Source organism: Dipodomys merriami, unplaced genomic scaffold, assembly GCF_024711535.1.
Source record: "Dipodomys merriami isolate MVZ:Mamm:240054 unplaced genomic scaffold, mDipMer1.0.p SCAF_9, whole genome shotgun sequence".
In the NCBI taxonomy this organism is placed as follows: Eukaryota; Metazoa; Chordata; class Mammalia; order Rodentia; family Heteromyidae; genus Dipodomys; species Dipodomys merriami.
In genome coordinates, this window is record NW_027206512.1 from 14864508 (window position 1) to 14891614 (window position 27107).

Genomic DNA, 27107 nt, shown 5'->3' on the forward strand with positions numbered 1-27107 from the left:
CTTTTATAGTTAGGTTTTAATCCCTGAGCTGTGGCCTTTTGAAGTGTTTGCTTTTCCGCCTCTCATATGAAATAAAAAGCCTTAAAGGAGGTTGGAACTGTCCACCTCTCTTCTAGGTCAGCTAAGGCTCAGGTGAACTAGCTTCCCTTACGGGGCAGGCCATTCCCCTTACCCTCTTCAAGACAAGGCCTTTCTATTCCAGGCTAGCACTGGATCCTCCTGCTGCAGAAGCTCAGCTGTACTAACCCTCTGGGGAAGTCTTCTCTGACTTGTCTCTGCTAAAGGAAGAGCTCCCTCTGTAGCCCCGGCACAGAATGCAACTCAACTCCAAGAATTAAACCTGTTCCTTGGCTGATTCTTTGAATGCCTGGAAAACAGCTTTTATAACATATCTTTGTATTTGTAGTATATGATATAAATCAAGATCTCCTAAGTTGAAGGGAAAAAGTAAAAAAAACACCACTAATTAAAAACGAAGTACTACTTTTATTTGGCTCATTTCTCCATTTATTAGAATAACCACATTTGGAGAAGCACAGAGCACTTAAGTTTTACATGACTACAAAGTTATCACAAATCCCAAACTTCTTAGTCACAGATATTTCACCTCTGTTTAAAGAAAAAGCTTTCAAAACATCTGAGTTAGCTTGATACCAGACCCTGAATATATGGGAACTACATGTTTAAATGCTTGGACTTTTTGTTCTATTATCTTCTTTAAATGGAATCCAGCATAAAAGGGACTGAAATGTGTAAGGTCATGATGCAAATGCTTCAGAGGGACAGTGGAATCAATCTGCACAACATGGAAAGGACGTAGTGTGCACACAAGTTCCTCAAGGATTCACTGGGCCATCTGGGCCTCCATGGCTTGTGCTGTCCATTCTGGTGCTGTCTGACTAATTTTCTCCAGAAGGTTATTCACTTGGAAACAAAGTGATTGGATCTGTTTGTCCCATGTTGGCAGGGCTTCTCGGGCTATGGGTGAAAAGAAAAGAATGGGTAAAACTGAGATTACTCCTTTGTAGGCAGAACAAATGTGAGAAATTAGTAATATTAAGTTTTAAAAGTTTATTTAAAAAAATCATGGCTAGGGGCTGGGAAGGTGGCTCAATGGTAGAGTGCTTGCCTCACATTCATGAGGCCCTGGGTTTGATTCCTCAGCACCACATAAACAGAAAAAGCCAGAAGTGGCGCTGTGGCTCAAGTGGTAGAGCACTAGCCTTGAGCTGAAGAGCTCAGGGGGCAACACCCAGGCCCAGAGTTCAAGCCCCATGACCGACAAAAAAATAAATAAATAAATAAATAAATCGTGGCTAAAAACATAGAATCAAGCAGTAATTGAGAACTCACACTAGTAGAAGATATAAAATCACATACACAGATAAATGTTATTACTACTCTTTAAAACAAAATTAAAACCAACAATCTTAACCACAATGACTATCACAAAGAAACAGCCATGTTCAGTGATTCATAAAACACTTCCTCCTATTGGAAAAGAAAGTGTAGCTACACATTCAAGGCCGCCTCTGCAAAACAACAAAAACCAAACCAAACCAACAAACCAACAAAAAACCATAACCACCACCCAAACTATCATCCTGAATTCACCAGGGTTTTCTTTATAAACAGCTGTGTGTAGCTCGAAATGAAAAATTGGAAGAAGTCTCATTTAATGAAATCCCGAAGAGAATCTCTTTTCTGCTTTGTTTTAGAAAAAGGACAACAGTATTAAAGTCGATATGGCTTGGGCTGGGAAGGTGGCTCAGTGGTAGAGCGCTTGCCTTGCATGCCTGAGGCCCTGGGTGCGATTCCTCAGCACCACATAAGCAAAAAGAAAAAAAGCCGGAAGTGGTGCTGTGGCTCAGGTGGTAGAGCGCTAGCCTTGAGCTGAAGAGCTGAGGGACAGCGCCCAGGCCCAGAGTTCAGGCCCCACAACCAACAAAAAAAAAAAATAAATAAATAAAAATAAAAATAGTCGATATGGAAAAACTGCTGTTTGAGAATAAGCCAAGGTAAGCTACGTGGGAGGTACAGATCAGGGGATTGTGGTTTGAGGCCAACCAGAACACACATAAGTTAGCTAGACACTCCTCAACAAATGGCTGGATGCACTGACGCATGCCTGTCACTCCTAGCAACAAGGAGAAACACAAGTAGGAGGATCACAACTCAGGATAATTCCAGTGCAAAGTGAGACCTTACCTAGAAAATAATCAATGCAAAAAGGGCTCAATGGATAGAGTGTTTGCCTAGCAAGTTTCAGGCGCTAAGTTCAATACCCAGTATTAACAAAAATAGAAAAGGCAGGGGGTGGGAGAGTAGGAGGAGATAGGAAGGCATGATCAATGCTATTAATTTTGTTGGAAAGTTCAAGTGAAGCCTGAAAGATAAAGATTTTTTTTTCCAGAGGGAGAGACTTATATGTGTTTAAATATTGATCAAAAAAAGTCAATAGACTATGAAAGGATGAAAACAGACAAAAATTACTAAATTCAGGTTCCTAATGCAGTATTTTCTTGGTAGGTAAGTTAGAGAAGAGGCTAGACAAGGAATTCTAAAGAACAACTGAAAGAATGGATCAGGAAATGGAAGCCACTTCTAGTATAACAAGTGGGGAGAAAAAGTGATTTAAATCTGTATGTAAATTTTAAGGTTTATAAATCTGATCAAGAGTAGCACACTAATAGACTTTTAAAAAAAGATTTGTGAAATAAAAAACAAGGGGTTTTGTTGAGGAAAAAAGCCAAGAGTCAGATCTGAAGTACAACTGCAGAGCAAAAAAAAGAATAAAGTAGGAAAATGTATCATGATTCTCAGGTACTAATAAGCATCTCAGACCTTGGATTTAATAGTACTATGTGTTTGTTGCCTGATTCTGGAGCAGGCATGGAAAATACAGAGAATGGGTTCATTTGAAGTAAAGGTTCATTGAACAGCTGTAATAAAAAGTCAACAAGAATCCTATGTGATGACACACACCTGCTACTTTGGAAGTGGACAATTAGAGTTTGAGGTCAGCAGAGGCAGAAAGTTATTGAGAACCACTTCTCCCCTAACAAAGTTGAGCATGGTGGCCTGCATCTGTGATCTCAGCTATTCGGCTATGCAGGAGGTATAGAGGATCAAGATCCAGGCCAGTAGGGACAAAAGCCCAAAACCCTGTGAGTGCAGGGGGACCTATGAGTGCAGGGGGTGGGGGGGGGGAGAAGAAGAGAGGAAGGGAAGGGGAGGGGAAGGGAGGGGAGGGGAGGGGAGGGGAGGGGAGGGGAGGGGAGGGGAGGGGAGGGGAGGGGAGGGGAAGCCCAGCGTTGGTGGCTCATGCCTGTAATCCTAGCTACTCAGGAGATTGAGATTTGAGGATCGAGGTTCAAAGCCAGCCTGGGCAGGAAAGGCCAATATCTCCAATAAACCACTCAGAAAACTGAAAGTGGCGCTATGACTGAAGTGGTAGAGTTCTAGCCTTGAGCTGAAGAGCTGAGGGACAGTGCCAAGTCCAGAGTTCAAGCCCCACAACCGACAAAAAAGGAAGGAAGGAAGGAAGGAAGGAAGGAAGGAAGGAAGGAAGGAAGGAAGGAAGGAAGGAAGGAAGGAAGGAAGGAAGGAAGGGAGGAAGGAAGGGAGGGAGGGAGGGAGGGAGGGAGGGAGGGAGGGAGGGAAGAGAAAGAAAAAGAAAGAAAGAAAGAAAGAAAGAAGGAAGGAAAGAGAGAGAGAGAGAGAGTAAAAGGGATGGCTGGGAGCATAGCTCAAGTAGTAAAATGAAGTGCTGAGCTCAAAACTTTAGTATCACCAAAAAAAAAAAGTCAACAGGCAAGTTAATATTATAGGGTATTTGTAGGAAAAAAAAAAAAGTAACTGAACTGATGGATCATAAATCCAAGTTAAATAGAAAAGACAAAAAAGGGCTGCACTGACTGGAAGTAAATAGAAGAATTAATGGACCAGCAGCTCCCATGTGGTGAGGGGAGAGCTATAAGTGGGAATAACTGAAACAGATCCTAGAAACAGAGTGAAAGAGTAAAGTATTTCCAATTAAAATTTTACAGGTGCAACAGTTCTGGGTACAGAAAGGTTCCGGATGTAACAGAGATGGGAGTGGGGAGATGAAAAGGTCAGACAATGAGAATACCAAGAGACACTTCCTTGCCTGCTTCCATTAGTGTAACGAGCTGATAATAGGAAATGCAGCTGTTATTTCCACATGCCTGATACATGGTATGAGCCCAGTAAATGTTTCATAGGGAAAAGAGAAAACTGATACAATTCAAGTTTTAAGTTTTTCCTCAGTTTACAAAATGTTGCGTTAAGTAGATTGATAAATTAACTTTTTTAAATTATCTTAAAATATTTCCTTTGGAGGGCTAGGAATGTGGCTTAAGGATAGAGTGCTTGCCTAGCATGCATGAAGCCCTGGGTTCCATTCCTCAGTACCACATAAATAGAAAGAAAAAAAAAGTTCCTTTGGAAATAAGTTCACTCTAGTAGTAAAATTCAGAGTCAAAAGAAATCGACATATTTTAGTAATAAATACATAATAGTTTATTGCCATCCCATTAGAAAAAAAATACACAAAACTTACTTTCAAAATGAACTATTCCATCAATCTGGTCAATAAATCCATTCATACGTCCTTCCGTTATCATTTGAGATGCTATTTTTTCTGCCTTTAAAAAAACAATAAAAAACAGGTCTGGGAATGTGGCTTAGTGGTAGAGTTTTTGCTCAGCATGCATAAGGCCCTGGGTTTGATTCCGGGTACCATATAAACAATAAATAAAGTGAAAAACATTACTATTTTAAAAAGTAAATAAAAAACAGAACTTAAATTATGTTACTTGCACATATGTGTTCATTTGTCATCATTAGATGAATACCACTTGTAAATCTATTTTCTTATTCTTTCTGGGTGTAATCCATTGCTTTAATTGTTTTGGGGTTTGGGGTTTTTTTTTTCCCTTTTCCTGGTACTAAGGCTTGTATTCAGGGCTTGCTAGACTGGCTTGCCCAACTGCCACTCTACCACTTGAGCCATGCTTCCAATCTACTTTCCACTGGTTAACTGGAGATGGAGTCTTCTTTAGTCCTTAGGTAGTTGTACAAAGGGTTCGGATCAACATGCTAGTCTATGAGTACAATGCATCTTGATCCATGTCACCTCTTTCATCATTTTTCCCCATCTTTCACATCCCACCCATACCCTCAATTTAGCCAGCTCTATTTTCACATATGTTCACTGAATGTTCTTGGGCTGGCTTTGAACCTGATTCTTCTAGGTCTCAATCTCTTGAGTAGCTATGACAAGTTATGAGCCACTAGAACTTAACTTTTTTTGCTATTGTTTTGCTTTTTTGATATGAGCTTTAAGGGAAGAAGCCTGTTGACCACTTTTTAATCTCTGATCAAAACTCAAAGTAAAAAAATATCTTTTTCTTCTACTTACTGGAATCTATAGCTAAAAAAATCAGTCAGAGAGGTACTGGTCACTCACATCTAGGAATCCTAGCAATTTAGGAAGCTGAGATGTGATTGTGGTTTTGATGACAGCCCAGGCAGGAAAGTCTGTGAGATTCTTATCTCCAATTAACCAGCTAAAAAGCCAGAAACCAAGCTGTGGCTCAAGTGGAATGCTAGCCTTGAGCAAAAAAGCTAAGAAATGGCATCCAGACCCTGAGTTCAAGCCCCAGGACCAAACAACAACAACAACAAAAAAAGGAGTCAACCGAAACCCAAACTTTTATTTCACTTCAATTTCCACATTTACTGTTTCCAAACTCTTTTTTTTGAGACAAGGTCTCACTTCTGTAACATAGGCTGACCTTGAACTCATCATCTTGCTTGGCTTCCAAGGTGCTCAGAATACAGGCATATGCCACCATGCCCAACACCAAAATTCTTTTTATCATCCCTTCTGTTTATAATATATATTAATGGTATGACTGCATTTCATTGTGCTATTTCCATACATGCATCCAAACAAGGTAGTATTTTAGTGAAAAAGTAAAGGAGGAATACTCAAATTCAAAAGGAAACTGAAAGAATTTAAAAAATTAAAGAGAAACAAAAAGCTCTCTATCTAGCTCCTGAAGACGTATGACTACCATGAGTACTTATTACTAGTATATTCACAATACCTCACAATCTTAGCAGGAAGCAGCTTATAAATGGTAACAGAAATCGTGGTTTCCAAACTTACCTACTTTCTCTACTGTACTGTGCAGGAAATTGTTAGAAAATAATGAATTAAAATTTCACAAACAGATACAAGAGGATATGACCCATAACCGCCTGACCTTAAGGTTGGCAAGTAAGGTAAAAGTAAGCTTGATTACTTTTAGTATTACTAAAATTAAGAGAACGCTTGATAAGTGATAGTTGAAATACCTTCTAGATTGGTACTTCCAAACACAGAAGTTAAACAGAATAGTAGGGGCTTATAATAACAGTCATTCTCCTACGGAGATAAAATGTTTAACCTTTGAGTCTGTCTAGGTATGAAAAAAGAAGATATAAGGTATGTATCAAAATCTAAAATGTCTTCCAGGTATGGTGTAATGTACCTCTAATTCTGGCACTTATAAGGAGGCTGAGGCAGGAGGATTCAAGGCTAAAGGCCAACTTGAGCTATACAACAAACAGCAACAACAAAGATCTAAAATAGCAGAAATCAGGAATCACTACAAAGTAGACAAACAGATGGTAAACAAAGATATTCTTGTTTTTTTTTGGTTGGTTGTGGGGCTTGAACTCTGGGCCTAGACCCCGTCCCTGAGCTCTTCAGCTCAAGGCTAGCACTCTACCACTTGAGCCACAGCGCCACTTCTGGCTTTTTCTGTTTTTGTGGTACTGAGGAATCAAACCCAGGGCCTCAAGCATGTGAGGCAAGCACTCTACTATTGAGCTACCTTCACAGCCCAACAAAGATATACATATGAAATAAATATCATAACCTTGGAACTCCTAAAAGAATTTCATTCTAGCTGGGCGCCAGTGACTCACGCCTGTAATCCTAGCTACTCAGGAAGCTGAGATCTGAGGATTGCGGTTCAAAACCAAGCCAGGTAGGAAAGTCCATGAGACTCTTATCTCTAATAAACCACCAGAAAACCGGGCACTATGGCTCAAGCGGTAGAGCACTCGCCTTGAGCTGAAGAGCGCAGGGACAGCGCCCAAGCCCAGAGTTCAAGCCCCACAACTGACCAAAAAAAAAAAAGAGAAAAAAAGAATTTCATTCTAGAAAACTTTGTCACAAAACACTATTTAAAAAACCCAAAACAGGGGCTGGGAAGGTGGCTCAGTGGTAGAGCGCTTGCCTTGCATGCATGAGGCCCTAGGTTCAATTCCTCAGCACCACATAAGCAAAAAGAAAAAAGCCAGAAGTGGCACTGTGGCTCAAGTGGTAGAGCACTAGCCTTGAGCTGAAGAGCTGAGGGACAGCACCCAGGCCCAGAGTTCAGGCCCACAACCGGACCCCCCAAAAAAAAAATTTTTAAAACCCAAAACAGTGGCTGAAAGTATGGTTCCATGAGTATAGAACTTTCCTAACAAGCTCAAGACCCTGACTTCAAATCCTAGTGCCGTTAAAAAAAAAAAAATCCAAGAATACTAAGGTAATTTATTACAGTAGTATTTTGTTATTTCAATAATTTCCATTTACTTGAGCCTTTTGCTGAGTAATTTCTATTGTAGTTGTCAATTACATCTATTGTAGTGATAAGAGATTCTCTTATCACTTTCGGTAGGTTGAGGTCCTAACTTCCCTGTATGTATATGAGTCAAGAAAATACCTTAGCAGCAGGAATCTCTAAAAGAGCTCCAAGTTCTTCAAAGGTAATATTATTATATAGTTTGCTTGCAGACAACAAATTGTGTTCAATAACAGCTCTGTCCAAGATACTAGAACCTTTAAATAAAAATAAAATTATTACAAGTTTGAAACAAGTTTCATAATTTAAAAAGATGTATCTTTTCCTGAAAATGTCTAGATATACAATAACACATAACCATCATCTTTATTCTTCTAACCAACATATTAAAAGTAACCAAAATTGCTTGACAGTTTGGGTCACATCCAATTAAAGATTAAAAAAGTATTTAAGAAATGAGTGATTAGTAAGGAACTATACTAAGTGAATACATACAACTCTTTGGGTTGGGCTTAGCTTCTTCAGGCTAGCTATCAAAATCATTAACTTTTCTTTTCCTGCTATAAACATAAACTTTTATTAGCAAACTGAAGTACAACAATCAAGCAACCAGTTCCATAAACTCAATAAAATCCCTGCTCTTCCATCTTTTGGTCACTCCAACAAACACCTTTTTTTGAGGTAAATGTGACAAATGTCCAAAAGATATAATCAGCTAACTCTCCTCAAAAATCATGCACAGAATCCTCATTTAAGAAAGGAAATACATGAGCTTGGAACGTGGCTTAGTGGTAGAGTGCTTGCCTAGCATGCATGAAGCTCTGGATTCAATTCCTCAGCACCACATAAATGGAAAAAGCCAGAAGTGGTGCTGTGGCTCAAGTGGTAGAGCACTAGCCTTGCACACAGAGAGACTCAGAGACAGTGCCCTGAGTTTTCAAGGACAAGGACCAGTTTAAAAAAAAAAAAAAAAGAAAAGAAATTAAGAAGAAAGAAAGGGAGGGAGGGAGGGAGGGAGGGAGGGAGGGAAGGAGGGAAATATATCACCAGATAAAGTTCAGGACTTATGACCCATCCTGAAGGGGTTAGAGAATTCTTGTACAATATTCCTAGTGAGCACTTACTACGGTCCACATACTATGACAAGGTATATTTAATGATACTTCAAGGGCATACTGAGAATCCTTCCTTCTCATAAATTCTCACTCCTTGTCCCCTTTCATTGATGATGCTGAGAATTGAACCCAGGACCTCATGCATGCTAAGCAAACATTCTACTGCTAAGCTACATTAACAGCCTTCACCCAGGATTTTCCACCTTTACCCTTTCACTCCTAATTCTTAGCCTTCCTTTGTTCCTTACCCTAAAATGAAAGAGCTCAATTTTGTACCTTCACCTTTTCTTTCTTCCAACATTATCCCAATAAGCATGAATATGCTGATGACCATCATCAAATCCAGTCCTCTATTCTAAATCTTTTCTGAACTCAGACTCATACAGCCAAAACTATTGAAGTAACATCTTTACTTGGGCATTTTATAAACATCTTAAATTTAGTATGTTCAAGAAAGTTTAAAGTTTTATTAAATCAGGCATTATAAAGATAGTCTATAATCTTTTTGCTCCATCAAGTTTCAAAAAAATGCATTATTTCACAAAATGCTCTCCAGTAAGGACCATTTAAAAATACACCAGGTATCCTTATCTGTGTATGCCATTACCTACAGTCAATATATTATTCTTCGTGAAAACAGAGTGTAAAAGAGAATTCTAAGACAGCAAGCTGTTTCCAATTCTATAACCTCTCCTGTAGTGTGTTCCTAAATATTTAACACCACATATGAGTATGACACGTCATTACCATCAGCTGTAGTTGCTTTCTGGTGAGGCATCAGCATGGCAGCAAATTCTTGAAGTTGGTTTCCTCTGATGATCCTATCTAGGTACATTTTCTCTAGAATCCCATATGCAGCCAGTTGCTGGCACCTTTCATCCTTAAACAGAGTAGCCAGCATCCGAGAACGTTGCTGTCCTGCAGAAACATAGGTCAAATCTTTTACAATGTTTCTTTAATCAGAAATCATCACCTTTTATGACCCCAGTTTTGCAATTCTCATGAACCATGGTGGCTATGTTCAATGAAGTTGCTGCCACCACTAAATTAGTGAACAGTCAACTGTTGATTCTACAGGAAATACAGGTTTGGTTCCCAGTAGCCTTAAGTTTTGACAGCCAATTAATCTATAACTTTATGTCTTCATGTGTCTTCATATGTCTTCATACATACTGTTGATTCAGCACACAGACACAGACATAGACATAAACACAGACACACAGACAGACACACACACACACACACACTTACACACACAATATAGTCAGTACTGTGACTCTGCCTAAATGGAAGCTTATCTAACACATGTATTTTCTATGTAATGTACATCTCTGTACTATTTTCTATGTAATGCATATCTCTGTACTTAAGAACATTAGAGGGGCGAGGATGTCACTCAGTATGAGAGTGCTTGCCTAGCATAAGCAAGGCCCTGGTTACAGCCACAGCACCACAAATAATAATAATAATAATAATAATAATAATAATAATAATAATAATAATAATAATAATAATAATAGAACACAGGAGGTTTTCAACTGTATGGCGGGTTTTAAACAACAAAACCACAGATATAGAGCATAAAAGTGCAATACTAAGTAAAAAACAAGAGAAAACTTGATGCTAGTTTGAAAACTGAAACAAAAAGAGATTCTACTAGTTCAATCTCAGCTAGAAATAATCTCAGTTGTTTTGCACACTTGCTAATGACTGCAAATGACAATGAAAGCACTATAAGCACTGTCTTTGAGGTTGGTTTAAGATATATTTTAGTGAGTAGGTAGACTCATAAACACTGAATCTGCAGAAAATGCAATGACTGAATATTCATATGTAAAAACCAGGATAGAGATCAAAATAGTCTAAGTCTGGAATCATAGGTGACTGACTGTATTTTGTTATTTCTGATTATTTGTATGTCTGCAATGAACATCCATTACATTCTTAATATAAGAAAATGATTTATAAGCCTCTAGTGGTCACTCATGACTCTAATCTCAGCAATTAGGAGACTAAGGAAGAATTACTAGTTTAAGGACAATCTGGCAACACAGTCAGATCTTGTCTAAAGACAAAAATCTACAGAAGATGAATATTTCTCTCATAAACATTACTCAAGTGGAAGAATGGCTCAAGTGGTAGCACGTCAGCCTTGAGCCAGTGAGAGTGCGAGGCCCTGAAGTCCAGCTCCAGGAGTGGCACTCTACTGGACTCAATATTCAGTTTCAAGTTTTAGTTTCAAGAACATTCATGTAACTGATGATATAAAAATATTTAACTAATGGAAAAAATACTACCAATAAATCTTTTGCTTTTAAAAATATTCCCAAGTCTGTAGGAGAAAAGAACCTAACAACAATGAGATCTAGTAGCTGTGAGCATTCCTAGTGCCAAAATTCCATTAAAAGAAGAGCTCAGCACCACTGGCTCACACCTGTAACCCTAGATACTCAAAAGGCTGAGATCTGAGGATTGAGGTTCAAAGAGGAAAGAGTATAGGCTTGATGTCCACCACTTTTTTTTTTGGCCGGTCGTGGGGCTTGAACTCTGGGCTTGGGTGCTGTCCCTGTGCTCTTCAGGTCAAGGTGAGTGCTCTACCACTTGAGCCACTGTGCCACTTCTGCTTTTCTAGTGGTTTATTAGAGAAAAGATTTTCCTGGGCTGGCTTTGAACTGTGATCCTCAGATCTCAGTCTCTTGAGTAGCTAGGATTACAGGCGTGAGCCAATGGCACCAGGCTACCACTTTTCTTTTTTATTCTAGGGACTGAACCTAAGGCTTCAGCATGATGAAGCATCTTTTTAAAAAAATTTGTTTTCTTCAAATAGTTGTATAAAGGGGCTCCAATTTAACATAACAATACATCTTGATCAGTCACTTCTATTATTTTCCCTTTCCCTCACATCTATCCCAACCCAGTCCTCTTCTCAAGTGTCCTAGTTCAGTCTCCACATATGTACACTGAGTAGAATGGTTGTATTTGCCCACCATTCCTGTTCCACTTGTTTGCACCCCTCCTTTTAGACTCCATCCCCCTAAGTCAATTTGTGTTTCAGTAAAGCATCTTTTTATTCTAAAATGCAAGAAAATATTCAAAGACTAATAGAGCCTTGTAAAAAAGATATGACCTAGTCCTATTTGAGACAAGCTGAACATTAAAAAGGATTACTTCAACTTATTATAACACTCAATAAATGAAAACCCAAGTCAAATATACAGAAGTATTCTTAGCAATTCTATTCTTACTAGCAGTGTTCATACAATGAAATGTTATGCAACAATGAAAATAAAGTACAAGACATAACAATATGGGTAAATTTCATCAAGAAGCAAGACAGGAATAAATGTACTGTATGAGTTCATGTATGTAAAACTAAGGACTAGATTGTTCTTCACAGAGGTGCTCTGAGTATTCTGTTTCTTGTTCTGAAAGCTGGTAAAAAGGGATGTTTTGTTTGTGAAAGTTTATCCAACTACATATTACTCATATGTACACTTTTAAATACATAAATTACAAGTTGAAAAATAAACAAAAAAGTTCATTGTTATACAAAAGGTGATAAAGCTCATGCTTAGGAATAGAACTGGCAAATTATCACTGGAATATATAACACAATTAAGAGATCTAAGGAAAAATTATTAATGGGTACCAAATTATGTGAAAAGAAATAAGATTTTTGTAGGTTATCAAAGCAGAACCCTAAAGATTATAGAGAAGATGCAAAGAGAAAAACGTGCCTTTACAATGGAGTCTAGCTTAAGCCAAATGACCAATCGAAGCACAAAAAAGTGAAAACCTGCTCTTGCGCCCTCTGCTGTGAGACGATGAAATTACATGGACATAATTGAGGCATTCTGGAGAGATTTTTTTTTTTTTTTGGTCCGGTTGTGGGGCCTGAACTCTGGGCCTGAGCACTGTCCCTCAGCTCTTCAGCTCAAGGCCAGTGCTCTACCACTTGAGCCACAGCGCCACTTCCGGCTTTTTTCTTTTTGCTTATGTGGTGCTGAGGAATCGAACCCAGGGCCTCAGGCATGCAAGGCAAGCGCTCTACCACTGAGCCAACTTCCCAGCCCCTGGAGAGATTTTTTTTAACCTGAATCTAGTCTAGCCTTTAGCTAACCAACTTCCAATTCACAGGAAATACTTAAAATTAAATCAGGTAAGCAGCAAGGCACAGTAGTTCACACCCGTTATCTCAGCTGAATAGCTCATAAACTGTTTGCTTGTCTGTTTTTTGGACTGGGCTAGTTTCAAACTATGATCCTCTATTTCCCAAGTAGCTTAGGGTTACAGGCTTGAATTGCTATTCCTGGCAAAATACTGTCTTTGGAAGAGTTCAAGAAAATTGGATAGAATATCCTTTGTTTCAAATTTGTCTGACGAACTGTTTTTTCTTTTTTAAATCTCTAGTATCACAAACAAAAATTAAAATATGGCTAAGGCACCAGTGGCTCATGCCTGTAATCCTAGCTACTTAGGAGGCTGAGATCTGAGGATCATGGTTCAAAGCCAGCCCAGGCCGGAAAGCCCATGAGACTCTTATCTCCAATTAATCACCAGAAAACAGGAAGTGGCACTGTGGCTCAAAGTGGTAGAGTGCTAGCCTTGAACAAAAGAGCCCAGGGACAGCACCCAGGGCCTGAGCTCAAACCCTACAACTGCCACAAAAAAAAAAATATATATATATATGGTTGGGCACTGCTGACTCATATGCCTATAATACTTGCTACTCAGGAGGCTGAGATATAAGGATTGAGGTTAAAAGCCAGCTAGGGCAGCAAAGTCTGTGAGACTCTTAACCACCAAAAAGCTGGAAATGGAGCTGTGGTTCAAGTGGTAGAAGACAAGACTTGAGCAAAAAAGTTCAGAGACAGGGCCAAGCCCCAGGACTAGCTGGCACGCACGCACGTGTACACATGCACACACACATACACACACACACACACACACACTAATTTAAATGACAAAATAAAATATGACAGAATAAAAAATAGGGACTGGGTTTGTAGCTCAGTGGTAATACAAATGCTTAGTGTGAGGACTTATTTTGAATCCCCAGAACAAATAAAGACTATTAATTTATGTTTCTGCATGCCATAAAGGCTAAAATAGGCAACAAATTGGGAAAAAATACTTTCATCATGAGCTTTTCTATGGCACTGAAAAAAGAACAAAAAAACTCTACAAATGGCCAATGGACATAGCATATAATTCATCCGAAAAAAAGTATACGTTGGTCAATAATGTTTTTTTTTTAACATAAAAGGATACTCAAAGACCATTCATTACAAAATAAATGTATATTATATATTAAATGTGGATTCATTACAAACTAAATGTGTAATAAATAAACTAAAGTGAGATAACAGACTGGCAAAGACAAAAAAAAATCTGGTAGCACCTGTGTGAGAAATGAGGTATTCATGAACATCTCTAAGGACTGCACTCAGGAACACAGGCATGCCAGGCAAGTCCTGCATTTGAGCCGCACCTATGGTTCTTTTATTTTTGTTTTTTGGAGCCAGGATCTTGCTACATTTACCCAGGCTTGCCTCAAACTTTACATTCTGCTTCTACTTCCTGAGTAACTGATATTACAATGTGTAGTGTAGTGTGTAGCTCAATGTATACTCTCTCAACAGTTAAAATTCTGAACCTTGGGACCTTTACATAGGCATTGTCTGTAACTGACAAAATATATTAAGATAAAGCCAAAGGAGTAGACTAATGAATAGGGAGGAATAGAGATAAGAATCCAATGTATATCCCACAAAAATAAGAATGAGAGAAGGGGGTAGTAGGGGAGGGATGAGTGAAAAGGTTGAAAGGGGTCACACTGGTCAAGATATACTATATTTATAGTATATCTTGCCAGACAACAGAAAACCAAAATATATGTAGTGACATGTAAACAATTCTGACAATTTAGTTACATAAAGTAAGTGACCAAATTGTACATATGCTATCTGTTACGATTTGAATATGAAATACAACCTAAATGTTCACGTGTTGAATACATGGTCCTCAGCTGGGGACACTATTTTGGGAGATGGAAGAAACTTTAGGAGAGGAAGTCTCAGCCAGAGAAGTAGGTCACTAGGGGACGTGTTCTTGGGACTGTGTCTTGTCCTGCACCTCCCTGTTGCCTCTTATCCACCATAAAGCAACCAGTAACTAACAAACACAGAAACACGGTAGCAAGAGTGGCGTCACTGCTCTGACTGCAGGGATATGAGGTTCAGGAGCCTTTGGAACTGGTCTGTAGAAGCAATCTGAATAAGTCTGGAGATGAAAGCTAGAAAAGCCTGAGAATGCTTCATGAACAGCTGTGGTGAGAGGTCAGAGGACTAAATATCAACAATAATGAGGTTTCAGATGGGGAGGAGGAAGCTACTGGAAACTGGACTAAAGACCATGGGGGTAAAAAACTCTCCACATTTTGACCAAGTGCTAAGATGTTGAATAAATTTCAAAGTAATGACAGACTAATGAATTGGCTGAGAAAATTTCAACACAGCCCAGGATTCATTCAGGTTATGGCCATTAAGCTAAGTAAGTCCTTTCCACTAGGATAATTCTCAGAGATCAGAGATGCCGCTTATCTGATGGGTCTTGCAACCACAAGAATGTAAATGTGTAAATTCACTTAAAAGACTTTCCCTTGATCAAGATGCACTGTATTTATAAACTGCTTTGGTAACTGGCAATCCCTTTGTACAATTAAAGTGTTTTTTTTCTTCTTTTAAAGACTTTTCCTTGAGAACAGACCTGAAGATCAATGGAATAAAACTAAAGACCCAGAAATGAATCCACAGACCTACAGCCACCTAATCTTCGATAAGGGAGCTAAAAAAATAGAATGGAAGAAAGACAGCCTCTTTAGTAAATAGTGCTGTCAAAATTGGTTAAACACCTGTAGAAAACTAAAGTTTGATCCTTATATATCACCATGCACCAGAATCAACTCCAAATGGATAAAAGACCTCGAGGTAAAAGCAGACACCCTGAAAACATAACAGGAAGGAACAGGAGAAATTCTAAGGCTCCTTGGCACAGGCCAAAATTTTCAAGAACATAGCTAGCAAGATCAACAGAAAGCCCATGGATTGGGAGAAGATCTTCACTAGCCATACAATGGACAATGGCCTCATATCTAACATATACTTAGAACTCAAAAAATTAAATCCTCCAAAAACAAATTCTCAAAGAAACGATTGCCCCGTTAATAAGTGAGCTAACGACTTAAAGAGAGACTTCTCTGAGAAGAAATAAGAATGGCCAATAGACGCATGAAGAAATGTTCAACTTCTCTGGCCATAAAAGAAATGCAAATCAAAACAACATTGAGATTCTACCTTACCCCAGTTAGAATGGTTATAATCAAGAAATCTCATAACAACAGATGCTGGAGGAGATGTGGCCAAAAGGGAACTCTACTGCATTGTTGCTAGGAGTTCAACCATTTTGGAAGGCATTATGGAGGTTCCTCAAAAGACTACACATAGAGCTCCTCTATGACGAAATCCCACTTCTGGACGTTTACCCAAATGATCACAAACAAGGCCATACTAAAACTATCAGCACAACTATGTTTACCGCAGCATTATACACCATAGCTAAGATATGGAAACAACCAACAAAGATGCTCCTCAGTAGATGTATGGATCAAGAAAATGTGATATATATATATATATGTATATGTATGTATATATATATATATATATATATATGTATATATATATAGACACACACACACACACATATGCACATACACAATGGAATTTTATGCCTCGAACAGAAAGAATGACACTGCCCATTTGTTAGGAAATGGAAAGATTTGGAAAAAAATTATATTAAGTGAAGTAAGCCAGACCCAAAGAAACATAGGTCCCATGGTTTCCCTTATTTACAATAACTAGTATACATCTAGGATAATCTTACCAGACAAGCAGAAAAGGTCAAAAGCTATGTACATATGACCATATGAGATGATGCTAAGTGAAATGAACCCCAAGATAGGGACACAGAGGGTTTATCTTTGTCACTGTTGTTTTTAATGTACTATGATTTTGTTTCTTTTGTATGTTCTTCCCCCATGGTATAACTCATTTCCATTGTATTTGATTATGGTGCCCTGCATCTTTTTTTGGGGAGGGGGGGGATCCGGTTGTGGGGCCTGAACTCTGGGCCTGGGCGCTGTCCCTCAGCTCTTCAGCTCAAGGCTAGCGCTCTACCACTTGAGCCATAGCACCACTTCCAGCTTTTTTCTTTTTGTTTATGTGGTGCTGAGGAATCGAACCCAGGGCCTCATGCATGCAAGGCAAGCGCTCTACCACTGAGCCACCTTCCCAGCCCTGCCCTGCATCTTGTATATGTATTTTTCTTATTTGGGGAGGGGAAGGGAAATAACAAAATGCTGAAACAAGGATACAGGTTGACTCACTGTAACAATAAGATGTACAAGACACTATGTTGAAAATGAACTTTACAACTTGGGGAGGGGGAGGACCTGGAGAGGGAAGGGATAGCAGGGGGAAAAAAAAGGAGGGGGTAACAATGCTTCATAGGAAATGTACTCATTACCTTACTCATGTAACTGTAACCCCTTTGTACAGTATCTTTACAATTAAAAAAAAAGACATTCCCTTGAGTCACAGGCGTATGCTGCTGACCAAGGACCACATCTGAAGTTACTTCCCCCTAGATCCATTTCACCATGCTCAGCCACCTAGGTCTGGATCTAGCTACTGCTTGAGTTAGCAGCAGATGTTGGCATCATCCACATGATGCTGGTTTGATAGGGACTATGGAGAATTCCAATCAGATTTCAAAGAAAGCCTAGGAGGCTAGAAAATGTGTAACAAAGTTGGATTCCTTGCAGGCAAGCCCTGAATAATGATACATGAAGCTAGAGAAAAGCTGAGGATGCAGTGGAGAACCAAGGAATTTGAGATGGCAGGAATGTGGGAAGAAAATGACAGGCAGTATGCAGAGTCAACCCAAGAGAGACCTTTGAGCTGCATATGGCAGGCTATTCAAGTCCTTTGGTGCTCATGCTTACATCACACAACTGTGTACCCTGGCAGCCAGATATGGAGTAACAGGACGTAATTTTACTCTACTAGGGCTGAAGTCTTGCTTTGGTCCTTCCTTGATACTCCCCTATTCTTGCCTTTTAGAATGGGAATGTTCACTCTGACTAATTGTATTTTGGAATTACATCATCATCTTCTGATTTTACACGGGCTCACAGCTAAGGGTCTGCCTTGAGTTTCAAATAAGGCCTTGAACTTGGATTTTTTTATTTTTATTTTTGGTAGTACAGGAGTCTGACTCAGGACTTCACTCTACCACTTGAGTTTAACTTCCATCCCTTTTTGCTCTGTTTTTTTTTTTGGGGGGGAGGGGGAGGTCCAGTTGTGGGGCATGAACTCTGGGCCTGGGCGCTGTCCCTCAGCTCTTCAGCTCAAGGCTAGCGGTCTACCACTTGAGCCACAGCGCCACTTTTGGCTTTTTTTCTTTTTGCTTATGTGGTGCTGGGGAATCGAACCCAGGGCCTCATGCATGCAAGGCAAGCGCTCTACCACTGAGCCACCTTCCTAGCCCCTGCTCTGGTTATTTTAGAATTAAAGTCTCACTTTTTTCCAGGCCAATGTATACTGTGATCCATTTGTTTATGCTTCCTTCAGTAGCTGGGATGATGACAGGTGTGCACCACCATACCCTGCTTAAGAAGGGCTACGGAAAACCTTTTTTGCCAAGGCTGGTCCCTATCCCAGCCTCTACCATAGCTGGTATGATAAGCACACTCTACTAGACCTAGCTACTGGTTGAGACAGGATTTTGTAAACTTTTGCCAGGGGTGGCCTCAAATCAAAATCCTCCTCATCACTGCCTCCTAAATTAGCTAGGATTATAGGCATAAGCAACCTGCAGCCTGATGAACCAGAAATTTTAGACAATGGTTGAAACTAGTAAGATTTTGGTGACTCTTACTTATGTATAGACTAAATACATTTTGGATTATAAGAAAGTCATAAGCCCCTGAAGGACAGGAACAAAAGTTATGATTTCAGTTCAGGTATGATAGCTGATACCTGTAATCTCAGCTAGAAGAATAAGAATAGTTCTTTACTAAATTTTTCAATAGTAATCATCCTAAAGTTATTAGACAAAGATAACCAACTTCATTTAAGTACAAATTACATGTTTACCTGCTGATGCTAAGATGGTACAGTGCAAAGCATGTTTTAAGGCCTCTAGTCTTTCACTTTCGTGGACTATTGTCTTGTAAGAGAGCTCATTGTACCTTTGTGCAGCTTCAATGAATTTTCTTCTATAATCAAGAACACGTGCATAACATACCTATAGAAGAAAAATGATCCGATTAGGGAAAAAAATAAAATGGAAAAAAAGACCAGAGAGAAGGCAAAAAACAAAGAGAATTACTAAGATATGAAAGCACATATCAGACATTCTGGAACATTTTGGCATGATATGATTCACCAATACAAAATTAAGTCCAAACTAGCTCCAAACCTTATAATGTATCTGCAACTGTTCATTGGTTGATTCATTCTGAAGCAATGATGCTCGATTTATGTAAGCCTCTGCCTGAACAGGATCATCATCCTCCAGATATAGCCTAGCAATCTTCAGGTAAGTCTCCAGTTTATAATCTACATTGTACTGTCTAGGATACAGCAGAAAACACAAAATGAATCAATAGTTTATCAAGAGAACTTCTAGAATTTAAAAAATATTACATTTTCCTAATATAGTCATATAATGTTCATTATATTCATATAATTACAATATATGAATATATATTATATATACATATATAATATACATATATATCATATAATATGTACACACATTATATATACATTATATATTATATACATACATCATATACACATATATATTCATATAATTATATGAATATAATGTTCATATAATGAAATTAAGCATTTTACTAAACTTCTATTATTTTTACAATCACTGACCTCATTATATCTTCTAGTCCTCAAGCAATCTCATATGCTAAAGCTTTTTTTTTTTTTGCCAGTCCTGGGGCTGGGCCTGAGTGCTGTCCCTGAGCTTCAAGGCTAGTGCTCTACCACTTGAGTCACAGCACCACCTCTGACTTTTTTGAGTAGTTTATTGGAGATAAGAGTCTCATAGAGGGCTGGGAATGTGGCTTAGTGGTAGTGTTTGCCTAGCATGCATGAAGCCCTGGGTTCCATTCTTCAGACCACACAAACAGAAAAGGCCAGAGTGGTGCTGTGACTCAAATGGTAGAGTGCTAGCCTTGCAAAAGAGTTCAGGGACACTCCCTTGAGTTCAAGCCCCATGACTGGCCAAAAAAAAAAAAAAAAAAAAAAAGAGTCTCACAGCCTTTCCTGCCTGAGATGGCTTCTAACTGCAATTCTCAGATCTTAGCCTCCTGAGTAGCTAGGTTACAGGCATGAGCTACCAGTGCCCAGCTTTTGTTTTTTTTTAATGTATTTTTTTCCTGGTCATTTCTTTTTTAGTATTGAGGATTGAACCCAGCATATAATGCTTGCTAGGCAAGCATTCTGCCACTGAGGTACTGAAGTACATCTCAGCCCCAAAGCTCTTTTAAAAGCATCTGCTCAAGGGGAAACAAAGGAGGAGGCTACAATGCTTGATAAGAAATGTACTCATTATCTTGCCCATGTAATTGTAACCCCTCTGTACAGTATTTTCACAATAAAAAAATAAAATAAAAATAAAAAAAATAAAAGCATCTGCTCTATTTTAGGGACTAGTGGTATATAATCACCCTAAAGTTATTAAGCAAAGCACAAACTTCAAGAAAACAATCTGGTGGCATTCTCTCCAACCAAGTTATTAAGGGGAAAAAAAAAGCTTCCAAGAGAACAATCTGGCACTATACTTTATAATAGTCTCTTCAGTTCTTTAAATTATGTATGCCTTTAACCCACTCACTATATTTACCTACAAATAATAAATCCTAAGAAGATAAACAATGATGTGCCTACATATGTATGTGTAAGAACATTAATTTATAGTTATTTATCAGAATCTACAATAGGAAAACAATGGAAATCAAGCTGGGTGCTGGTGACTCATGCCTATAATCCTAGCTACTCAGGAGGCTGAGATCTGAGGATTGAAGTTCAAAGCCAGCCCAGGTAGGAAAGTCTGTGAGACTCTTCTCTTCAATAACCACTCAAAAATCAGAAGTGGCATAGTGGCTCAAGTGGTAGAACACTCGCCTTGAACTGAAGAGCTGAGGGACAGCATTCAGGCCCAGAGTTCAAGCCCCATGACCAACAAAAAAAAAAAAAAGGAAATCACTTATATGGTATTTTATGGCAATCATGATGTGGTGCATAAAAGAGCTGGAATACAACCTGGCACAGATATCTATAATCCTACCTACTCAGGAGGCAAAGACCTAGAGGACTGCAGTTTGAAGCCAGCCAGGGCAGAAAAGTCAAGTGGTAGAATACCAGCTTTGAATGACAAAGCCAAGCAAGAGTGCAAGGTTCTCAGTTCAAACCCAGGTACTATCACACAAAAAAAGTTTGGAATACTATGCAGCTGTAATTGTTATTAGGTGCTCATGGTCACTGTTTTTTTTGTTGTTTTTTTTTTTTGAAGTGAGTGAGAGACAAGAAACAGTGGCTCATGCTTGTAATTCTAGCTACTTGGGAGTCAACAGCAATCAAATGGATCACAGTTTGAATACTCAGGAGAAAAAGTGAGACTCCCATCTAAATCAATAAGCCAGACTTTGTGGTACATGCCTATGACCCCAGCTATGCACAAGGGTATAGATGGGAGGATTGCAGTATGAAGTCATTCTGGGCAAAAATATGAGGTCATACCTGAAAAATAACTAAAAGCAAAAAAACACTGGGGTCATAGCTCAAATGGTGGAGTACCTACCTTATCAAGTGTCCTGCATTCCAACCCTAGTACCACAAAAGAAGAAAAAAATAAAAAGGAGCTGGAAGTGGTGGTATATGCCTATAATCCTAGCACTTGGAAGGCAAAGGATCACATGGGCAAGGCCCACCTGGACTACACAGCAAGTTCCAAGGCAATCTGGGCTGTAGAGTGAAGCCTATCTCATAAACCATCCCTTGCCCAAAACAAAAATAAAAACAGAAAAAGCAGGATTAAACAGTATATAACACACCATTAAAATATATTTCTCCCATTCAAGTAAAATGTACCTCTGTTAATATATCAAAATATTAACAGCAGTCAAGCACTAATGGCTCACACCTATGATCCTAGTACTCAGGAAACTGAGATCTGAGGACTGTAGTTCAAAGCCAGTCCAGGCAGGAAAGTCTGTGAGCCTCTTGTCTCCAATAAATTACTCAGAAAAAGATGCAAGTGGCACTACCCTTAAACAAAAAGCAGCACAGAGACAGTGCCCAGACCCTGAGTACAAACCCCAGGAATGGCAAACACACACACACACACACACACACACACACACACACACACACACACACACACACACACACACACACACACACACACACACACACACACACACACACACACACACACACACACACACACACACACACACACACACATTAAATTAATTAATAAATAAATAAAATAGATATTGTAATGGGTAGTGAGATTCTAGTTTTCATTTTCTTCTCCCCCAGTGGTCATATTTTATGCAACAAATGCATAACTCACATAATTCAAAACTCATATAATCAAAGAATAAGCCACAGAAAATTAATTCTTTTGATTTACAAAAAAAGTGGAACTAAGAGTTTATAATCCATTTGACTTCAACTTTAGAATTCTTTACTTTTGCCAGGCACCAGTGGCTCATGCCTGTAATCCTAGTCAGGAGGCTGAGATCTGAGAACTGCAGTTTGAAGCTAGCCAGGCAGAAAAGTCCCCATGAGACTCTTATATCCAATTAACCACTCATAAACCAGGCACAGCACCTAGGCCCTGAGTTCAAATCCCCCAACCAAAAAAAAAAAAAGAATTCTTTACTATTTTTTTCGGAGGGGAGGGCCGGAGTAGAGCATGGGAGGGTTTTATAAAAATTCAAGTTTTTGCATGTATCATTTATCATTAATATTTTGTAGTTTTTCAATTCATAACTCAACGCTACATGAACTATTATATAGCATTACAATGTTCTGAATTTTTTCATTTTAATTCTATTAATCTCCTACTTTCATGATTAGAATAATTTTTTAAAGCAAAAAGTGTCTATTTATCCCAAGTCCCAACCCTGTCTCTTCTCAGTGTCACAGCTCCCCTCTTTGTCTACACCTCACTGTTTTTCACTAAGAATCACAAAGTCATCAGAGAGCACTGCCCAAGCCCCACCATAGCATTAACATCTGCATCCCATGATGTAGGCCCAGCTATTACTGTGCATCACTAGGGCAACCTGGCCCTCCAGGGAGCAGGAGCAACTGTCACAACTAGGAATGACGGTACTATTGGCTATGCCAAAGTAGCAAAGGCACAGATGCTGCTAACCCTCCTATAACACACAAAACAGCCCTCTCAACAAGCATTACCCAGTCTAAAATGTCAATAGTGAAAACTGAGGAACCCAGCACCCACTATCTGTGCCCTACCTAAACCTGTCCCTATACTCAATTCCTTCCCCTTTTATCGCAGGAATCCTTCCCTAGGCTCCTTAGTATTAAATGTTTGCTTTCCTCTGGATCACAAAACAAAAACAATCACTTCTTATCCTAACCTCTATTTTCATCTTGTACTTTTGTTTCTTTTCTGCCTTTTTTGAGAATTTCCCCTGAAGAGTTGTCTACACTTAGTATCTCCCATTCTTCTTCCATTCTCTCTTAACTTACTCTACCCTCACAGTTCACAGCCATTCCTCAACCTCTTCTACATCTTTTAAGAATATGATGTCTTTGAGAATCAACACACCATCCCAATCACTACATTTAATTATATATAGGTCTTATTCTTATTTTTCCCTTCTCCTTCCCCTTCCCTCCTCTCTTACTCCCTCCCTTCCTCCTTTCCTCATCTCACTATGTAGCTCAGGCAGCTCTGGAATTCACTGTGTGGCACAGGCTTCTGTTAAATTCACAATGCTCCTGCCTCAGCCCCCTGAGGGCTAGGATAACAGTCATGTACCACCATGCCCGGCTTATTTCGAATTACTTTTCTGTGTAGCACTTCTAACATATCATAAAATGTACTTACTAAATCATCTACTTGCTAGATTAGAATAAGGAAAAGTAAAAATGAACAATTATATATATATATATATATATATATATATATATTCGTCAAATATCCACTATTTACTATACTTTTGTCCTGTTTCCAAAGGAATTCCCACCAACACTTGGGCCGCATTTCTCCAGTCTTCTTCTTTCTCATATATAGATGCAAGATGCTGTCTTATGGAAGCAACCTGGAATAGTAGGTATATATTTTAAGTTATTTTAACTGACATAGTAACTAATTACAATAATTACATGATAAGTTAAATTACTGTGGCAATGAATTTTGCTTTCACAGAATATCAAAACAATGTTTCTGCAATATGAATAATGCCAACACTTTAGTTTAAATGTTAATTTTCTTTAATATTACTTCAGAGATTATGATGCCACTTCCTATGTTGTCAGCCTCATTAACAATTTTACTCATCTAATGAATAATACTTGGTTGATAAAATCCAATTTTCTTTTTTTTTTTTTTGGGGGGGGGGTCCGGTCATGGGGCTTGAACTCTGGGCCTGGGCACTGTCCCTCAGCTATTCAGCTCAAGGCTAGCACTCTACCACTTGGGCCACAGCGCCACTTCCGGCTTTTTTCTTTTTTGCTTATGTGGTACTGAGGAATCGAACCCAGGGCCTCATGCATGCAAGGCAAGCGCTCTACCACTGAGCCACCTTTCCAGCCCAAAAAAATCAAATTTTAATACATAAACAAACATAATAGCCTGAGTTGCAACATCCAATATTTATTTGATTTTACAACATAGAATACGGTTGGGCATACTGTTTTATAGTGAAATTTGGGAGAATGCAATTATAAAATTCAATTTATATCCTACAGAATTAAAAAAAATTGAGGAAAGGAGTAGGGTTGGAAGGGATAGGGAGAATGATAAAAGGAGTGACACTGATCAAAATGCACTGATTCATAAACTGCTTTGTTGAATAGCAACTCCTTTGTACAACTAAAAATAATAAAAAATATATTAATAAAAAGAAAAATTGTATCATCGCCTTTAAGAATTTAGTAACATCAGACTCTAAAAATAATTTCTACAATTTCAATTAAAATCCACTGCTCTAAATTTTTACCTGCTCCTCAAATGAAATGACTCTAGGCTGGATCTTTTCCAAGGTGAAATGATAGATTTCTTTGGCTGTGCTGTCAGGCAGGTTAGGGAGATGTGTGCAGAAATCAGTTAGCAACTGTCGCGAGATGACAAGACTGACATTCTCATTTACCACTTGTTTTAAAAGAAAGAAGAAAACATGAGTAACATAAATTTTCATTAAGCAATCAATCTTTATTTGAAATTAATACTAAAGCCAATCCATATTAGGACAGTCTTCAAAGCATTATTCAGGGATTTCTATATATTATCATTTTATGTTATAGTTTCCTTAGGCTCTTAAGTACTACAACAAAATGATAAAAAATACCAAAGAGAAATGGTTGGGAAAAAAATGAATAGTATATACTTTTCCTTTCTCTCCATTTTTCTACTAAGACACAGAAACACCTATATTTTTATGTGTTTATGTATCATACAGCTTCAAGATGAACCTGAAGAAGAAAAAAAGTTAAAAGAGCTAAATTAAAATATTACCAGCATAGGTATGCCATTTGTATTTCTTAATAAAAACAATTTCAGTCAGGCACTGGTGGCTTATGCCTTTATCACTAGCCAACCTGGGCAGACAATTTCTTCAGATTCTTAGCTCTAACCAGTAAAAAGCTGAAAGTGGAGGTATGGCTCAAATAGTAGAGTGGCCAGCCTTGAGAGGAAATGCTAAGCAAGAGTTTAAAGGCCCTAGTTCAAACTCCAGTACTGGCACAAATATACAGAAAAAATTCAAGTCAGTACTAGATATATCAACTTTATCACTGTACATGATTAACAAAGAAAGCTCTAAAGCCTGTCTTATTATATGACCTCAGAGCTTTCTGTGTTCTTGTTAGTTTATCTGTAAGGATGAGGATATTATCACTTACCTCCTAAAAATGTTGTGAAGAAATGCAGTAATATGCACAAAGTATTTTGAACAATACCTGGCATGTTACACTTAACAAACATCACTTATTAGTAATACTGTAATTGTATTTTTTAATAGTGCTGAAGAGTAAACCTAAGGACTCAAATAAGCTACATCCCCAGCCCTCCTAGACCTTTTTAAATGCATCGTGATTGTGAAGTACTGCTTAAATAAAATTTTCAAGTTTTAAAGCAGAAGTTATGCTGCAAATAACTGATTCAAAAGTTGCTCAGTAGACTGAACCAATTTTCAAAGCAGACTGCTTCTCTTGGAGCGTCATTGTACTTAAATTTTATATAAAGATTACAAAAAACATTATTTTCTTCGTACAACAGGATAATATTCTTAATAAAGTAATTCCAACCTGTTTTTCTGAAACCACTGCTTGATTATCTTATATTGCTGGCCCTGATTCTTTTATTTATTTATTTATTTTTGTTGTTCGTGGGGCCTGAATTCTGGGCCTGAGAGCTGTCCCTCAGTTCTTCAGCTCAAGGCCAGTGCTCTACCACTTGAGCCACAGTGACACTTCTGGCTTTTTCTGCTTATGTGGTGCTGAGAAATCGAATCCAGGGGCTCATGCACGCAAGGCAAGCACTCTACCACTGAATCCTTTCCAGCCCCTGGCCCTGATTCTTTAGGCAATAATTTAGTTCTTATAATTAATTAGTTTACAATATACTAATGGGCATTTATTACTGAATAATATTGGATGTGACTAAGAAAAGTTTCGTTACATTTGCTAGTAAGCACTGCTAACAGAAAGAAATTACTACACATTTAGTACTAGAAAAGAAAGGGCTGGGAAGGTGGCTCAGTGGTAGAGCGCTTGCCTTGCATGCATGAGGCCCTGGGTTCAATTCCTCAGTACCACATAAGCAAAAAGAAAAAAGCCAGAAGTGGCACTGTGGCTCAAGTGGTAGAGCTGAGGGACAGCGCCCAGGCCCAGAGTTCAGGCCCCATGACTGGACCCCCCCCCCAAAAAAAAAAAAAGAAAAGAAAAGAAAGTTAAGGACAAAAAATCAGAGTCTCGGCTCTGCCAATAACCAGCTACATACTCTT

The 27107-nt window shown here is 38.6% G+C and overlaps 1 protein-coding gene and 1 non-coding gene across 3 annotated transcripts in view; both read right to left on the minus strand.

Annotated features, from left to right (window-relative positions):
- Positions 1-489: 489 nt before the first annotated feature.
- The window catches only part of Cops4 (COP9 signalosome subunit 4), a 38274-nt gene continuing 11656 nt past the window's right edge, over positions 490-27107 (minus strand). The window contains exons 3-10 of one of the 2 annotated variants that reach the window (XM_070012246.1): positions 25104-25255; positions 24100-24203; positions 19301-19454; positions 18976-19126; positions 9509-9679; positions 7788-7903; positions 4583-4667; positions 490-978 (exon numbers count right to left, since the gene is read on the minus strand). In XM_070012246.1, coding sequence (XP_069868347.1) covers positions 845-978; positions 4583-4667; positions 7788-7903; positions 9509-9679; positions 18976-19126; positions 19301-19454; positions 24100-24203; positions 25104-25255 — 1067 coding nt within the window. In that variant the 3' untranslated portion in view covers positions 490-844. The remainder of the gene's footprint in view (positions 979-4582; positions 4668-7787; positions 7904-9508; positions 9680-18975; positions 19127-19300; positions 19455-24099; positions 24204-25103; positions 25256-27107) is intronic. The other variant, XM_070012247.1, reaches the window with a different exon arrangement.
- Trnaa-ugc (transfer RNA alanine (anticodon UGC)) lies at positions 18285-18365 on the minus strand. Its single transcript has one exon. It is a non-coding gene; the product is annotated as a tRNA-Ala (tRNA).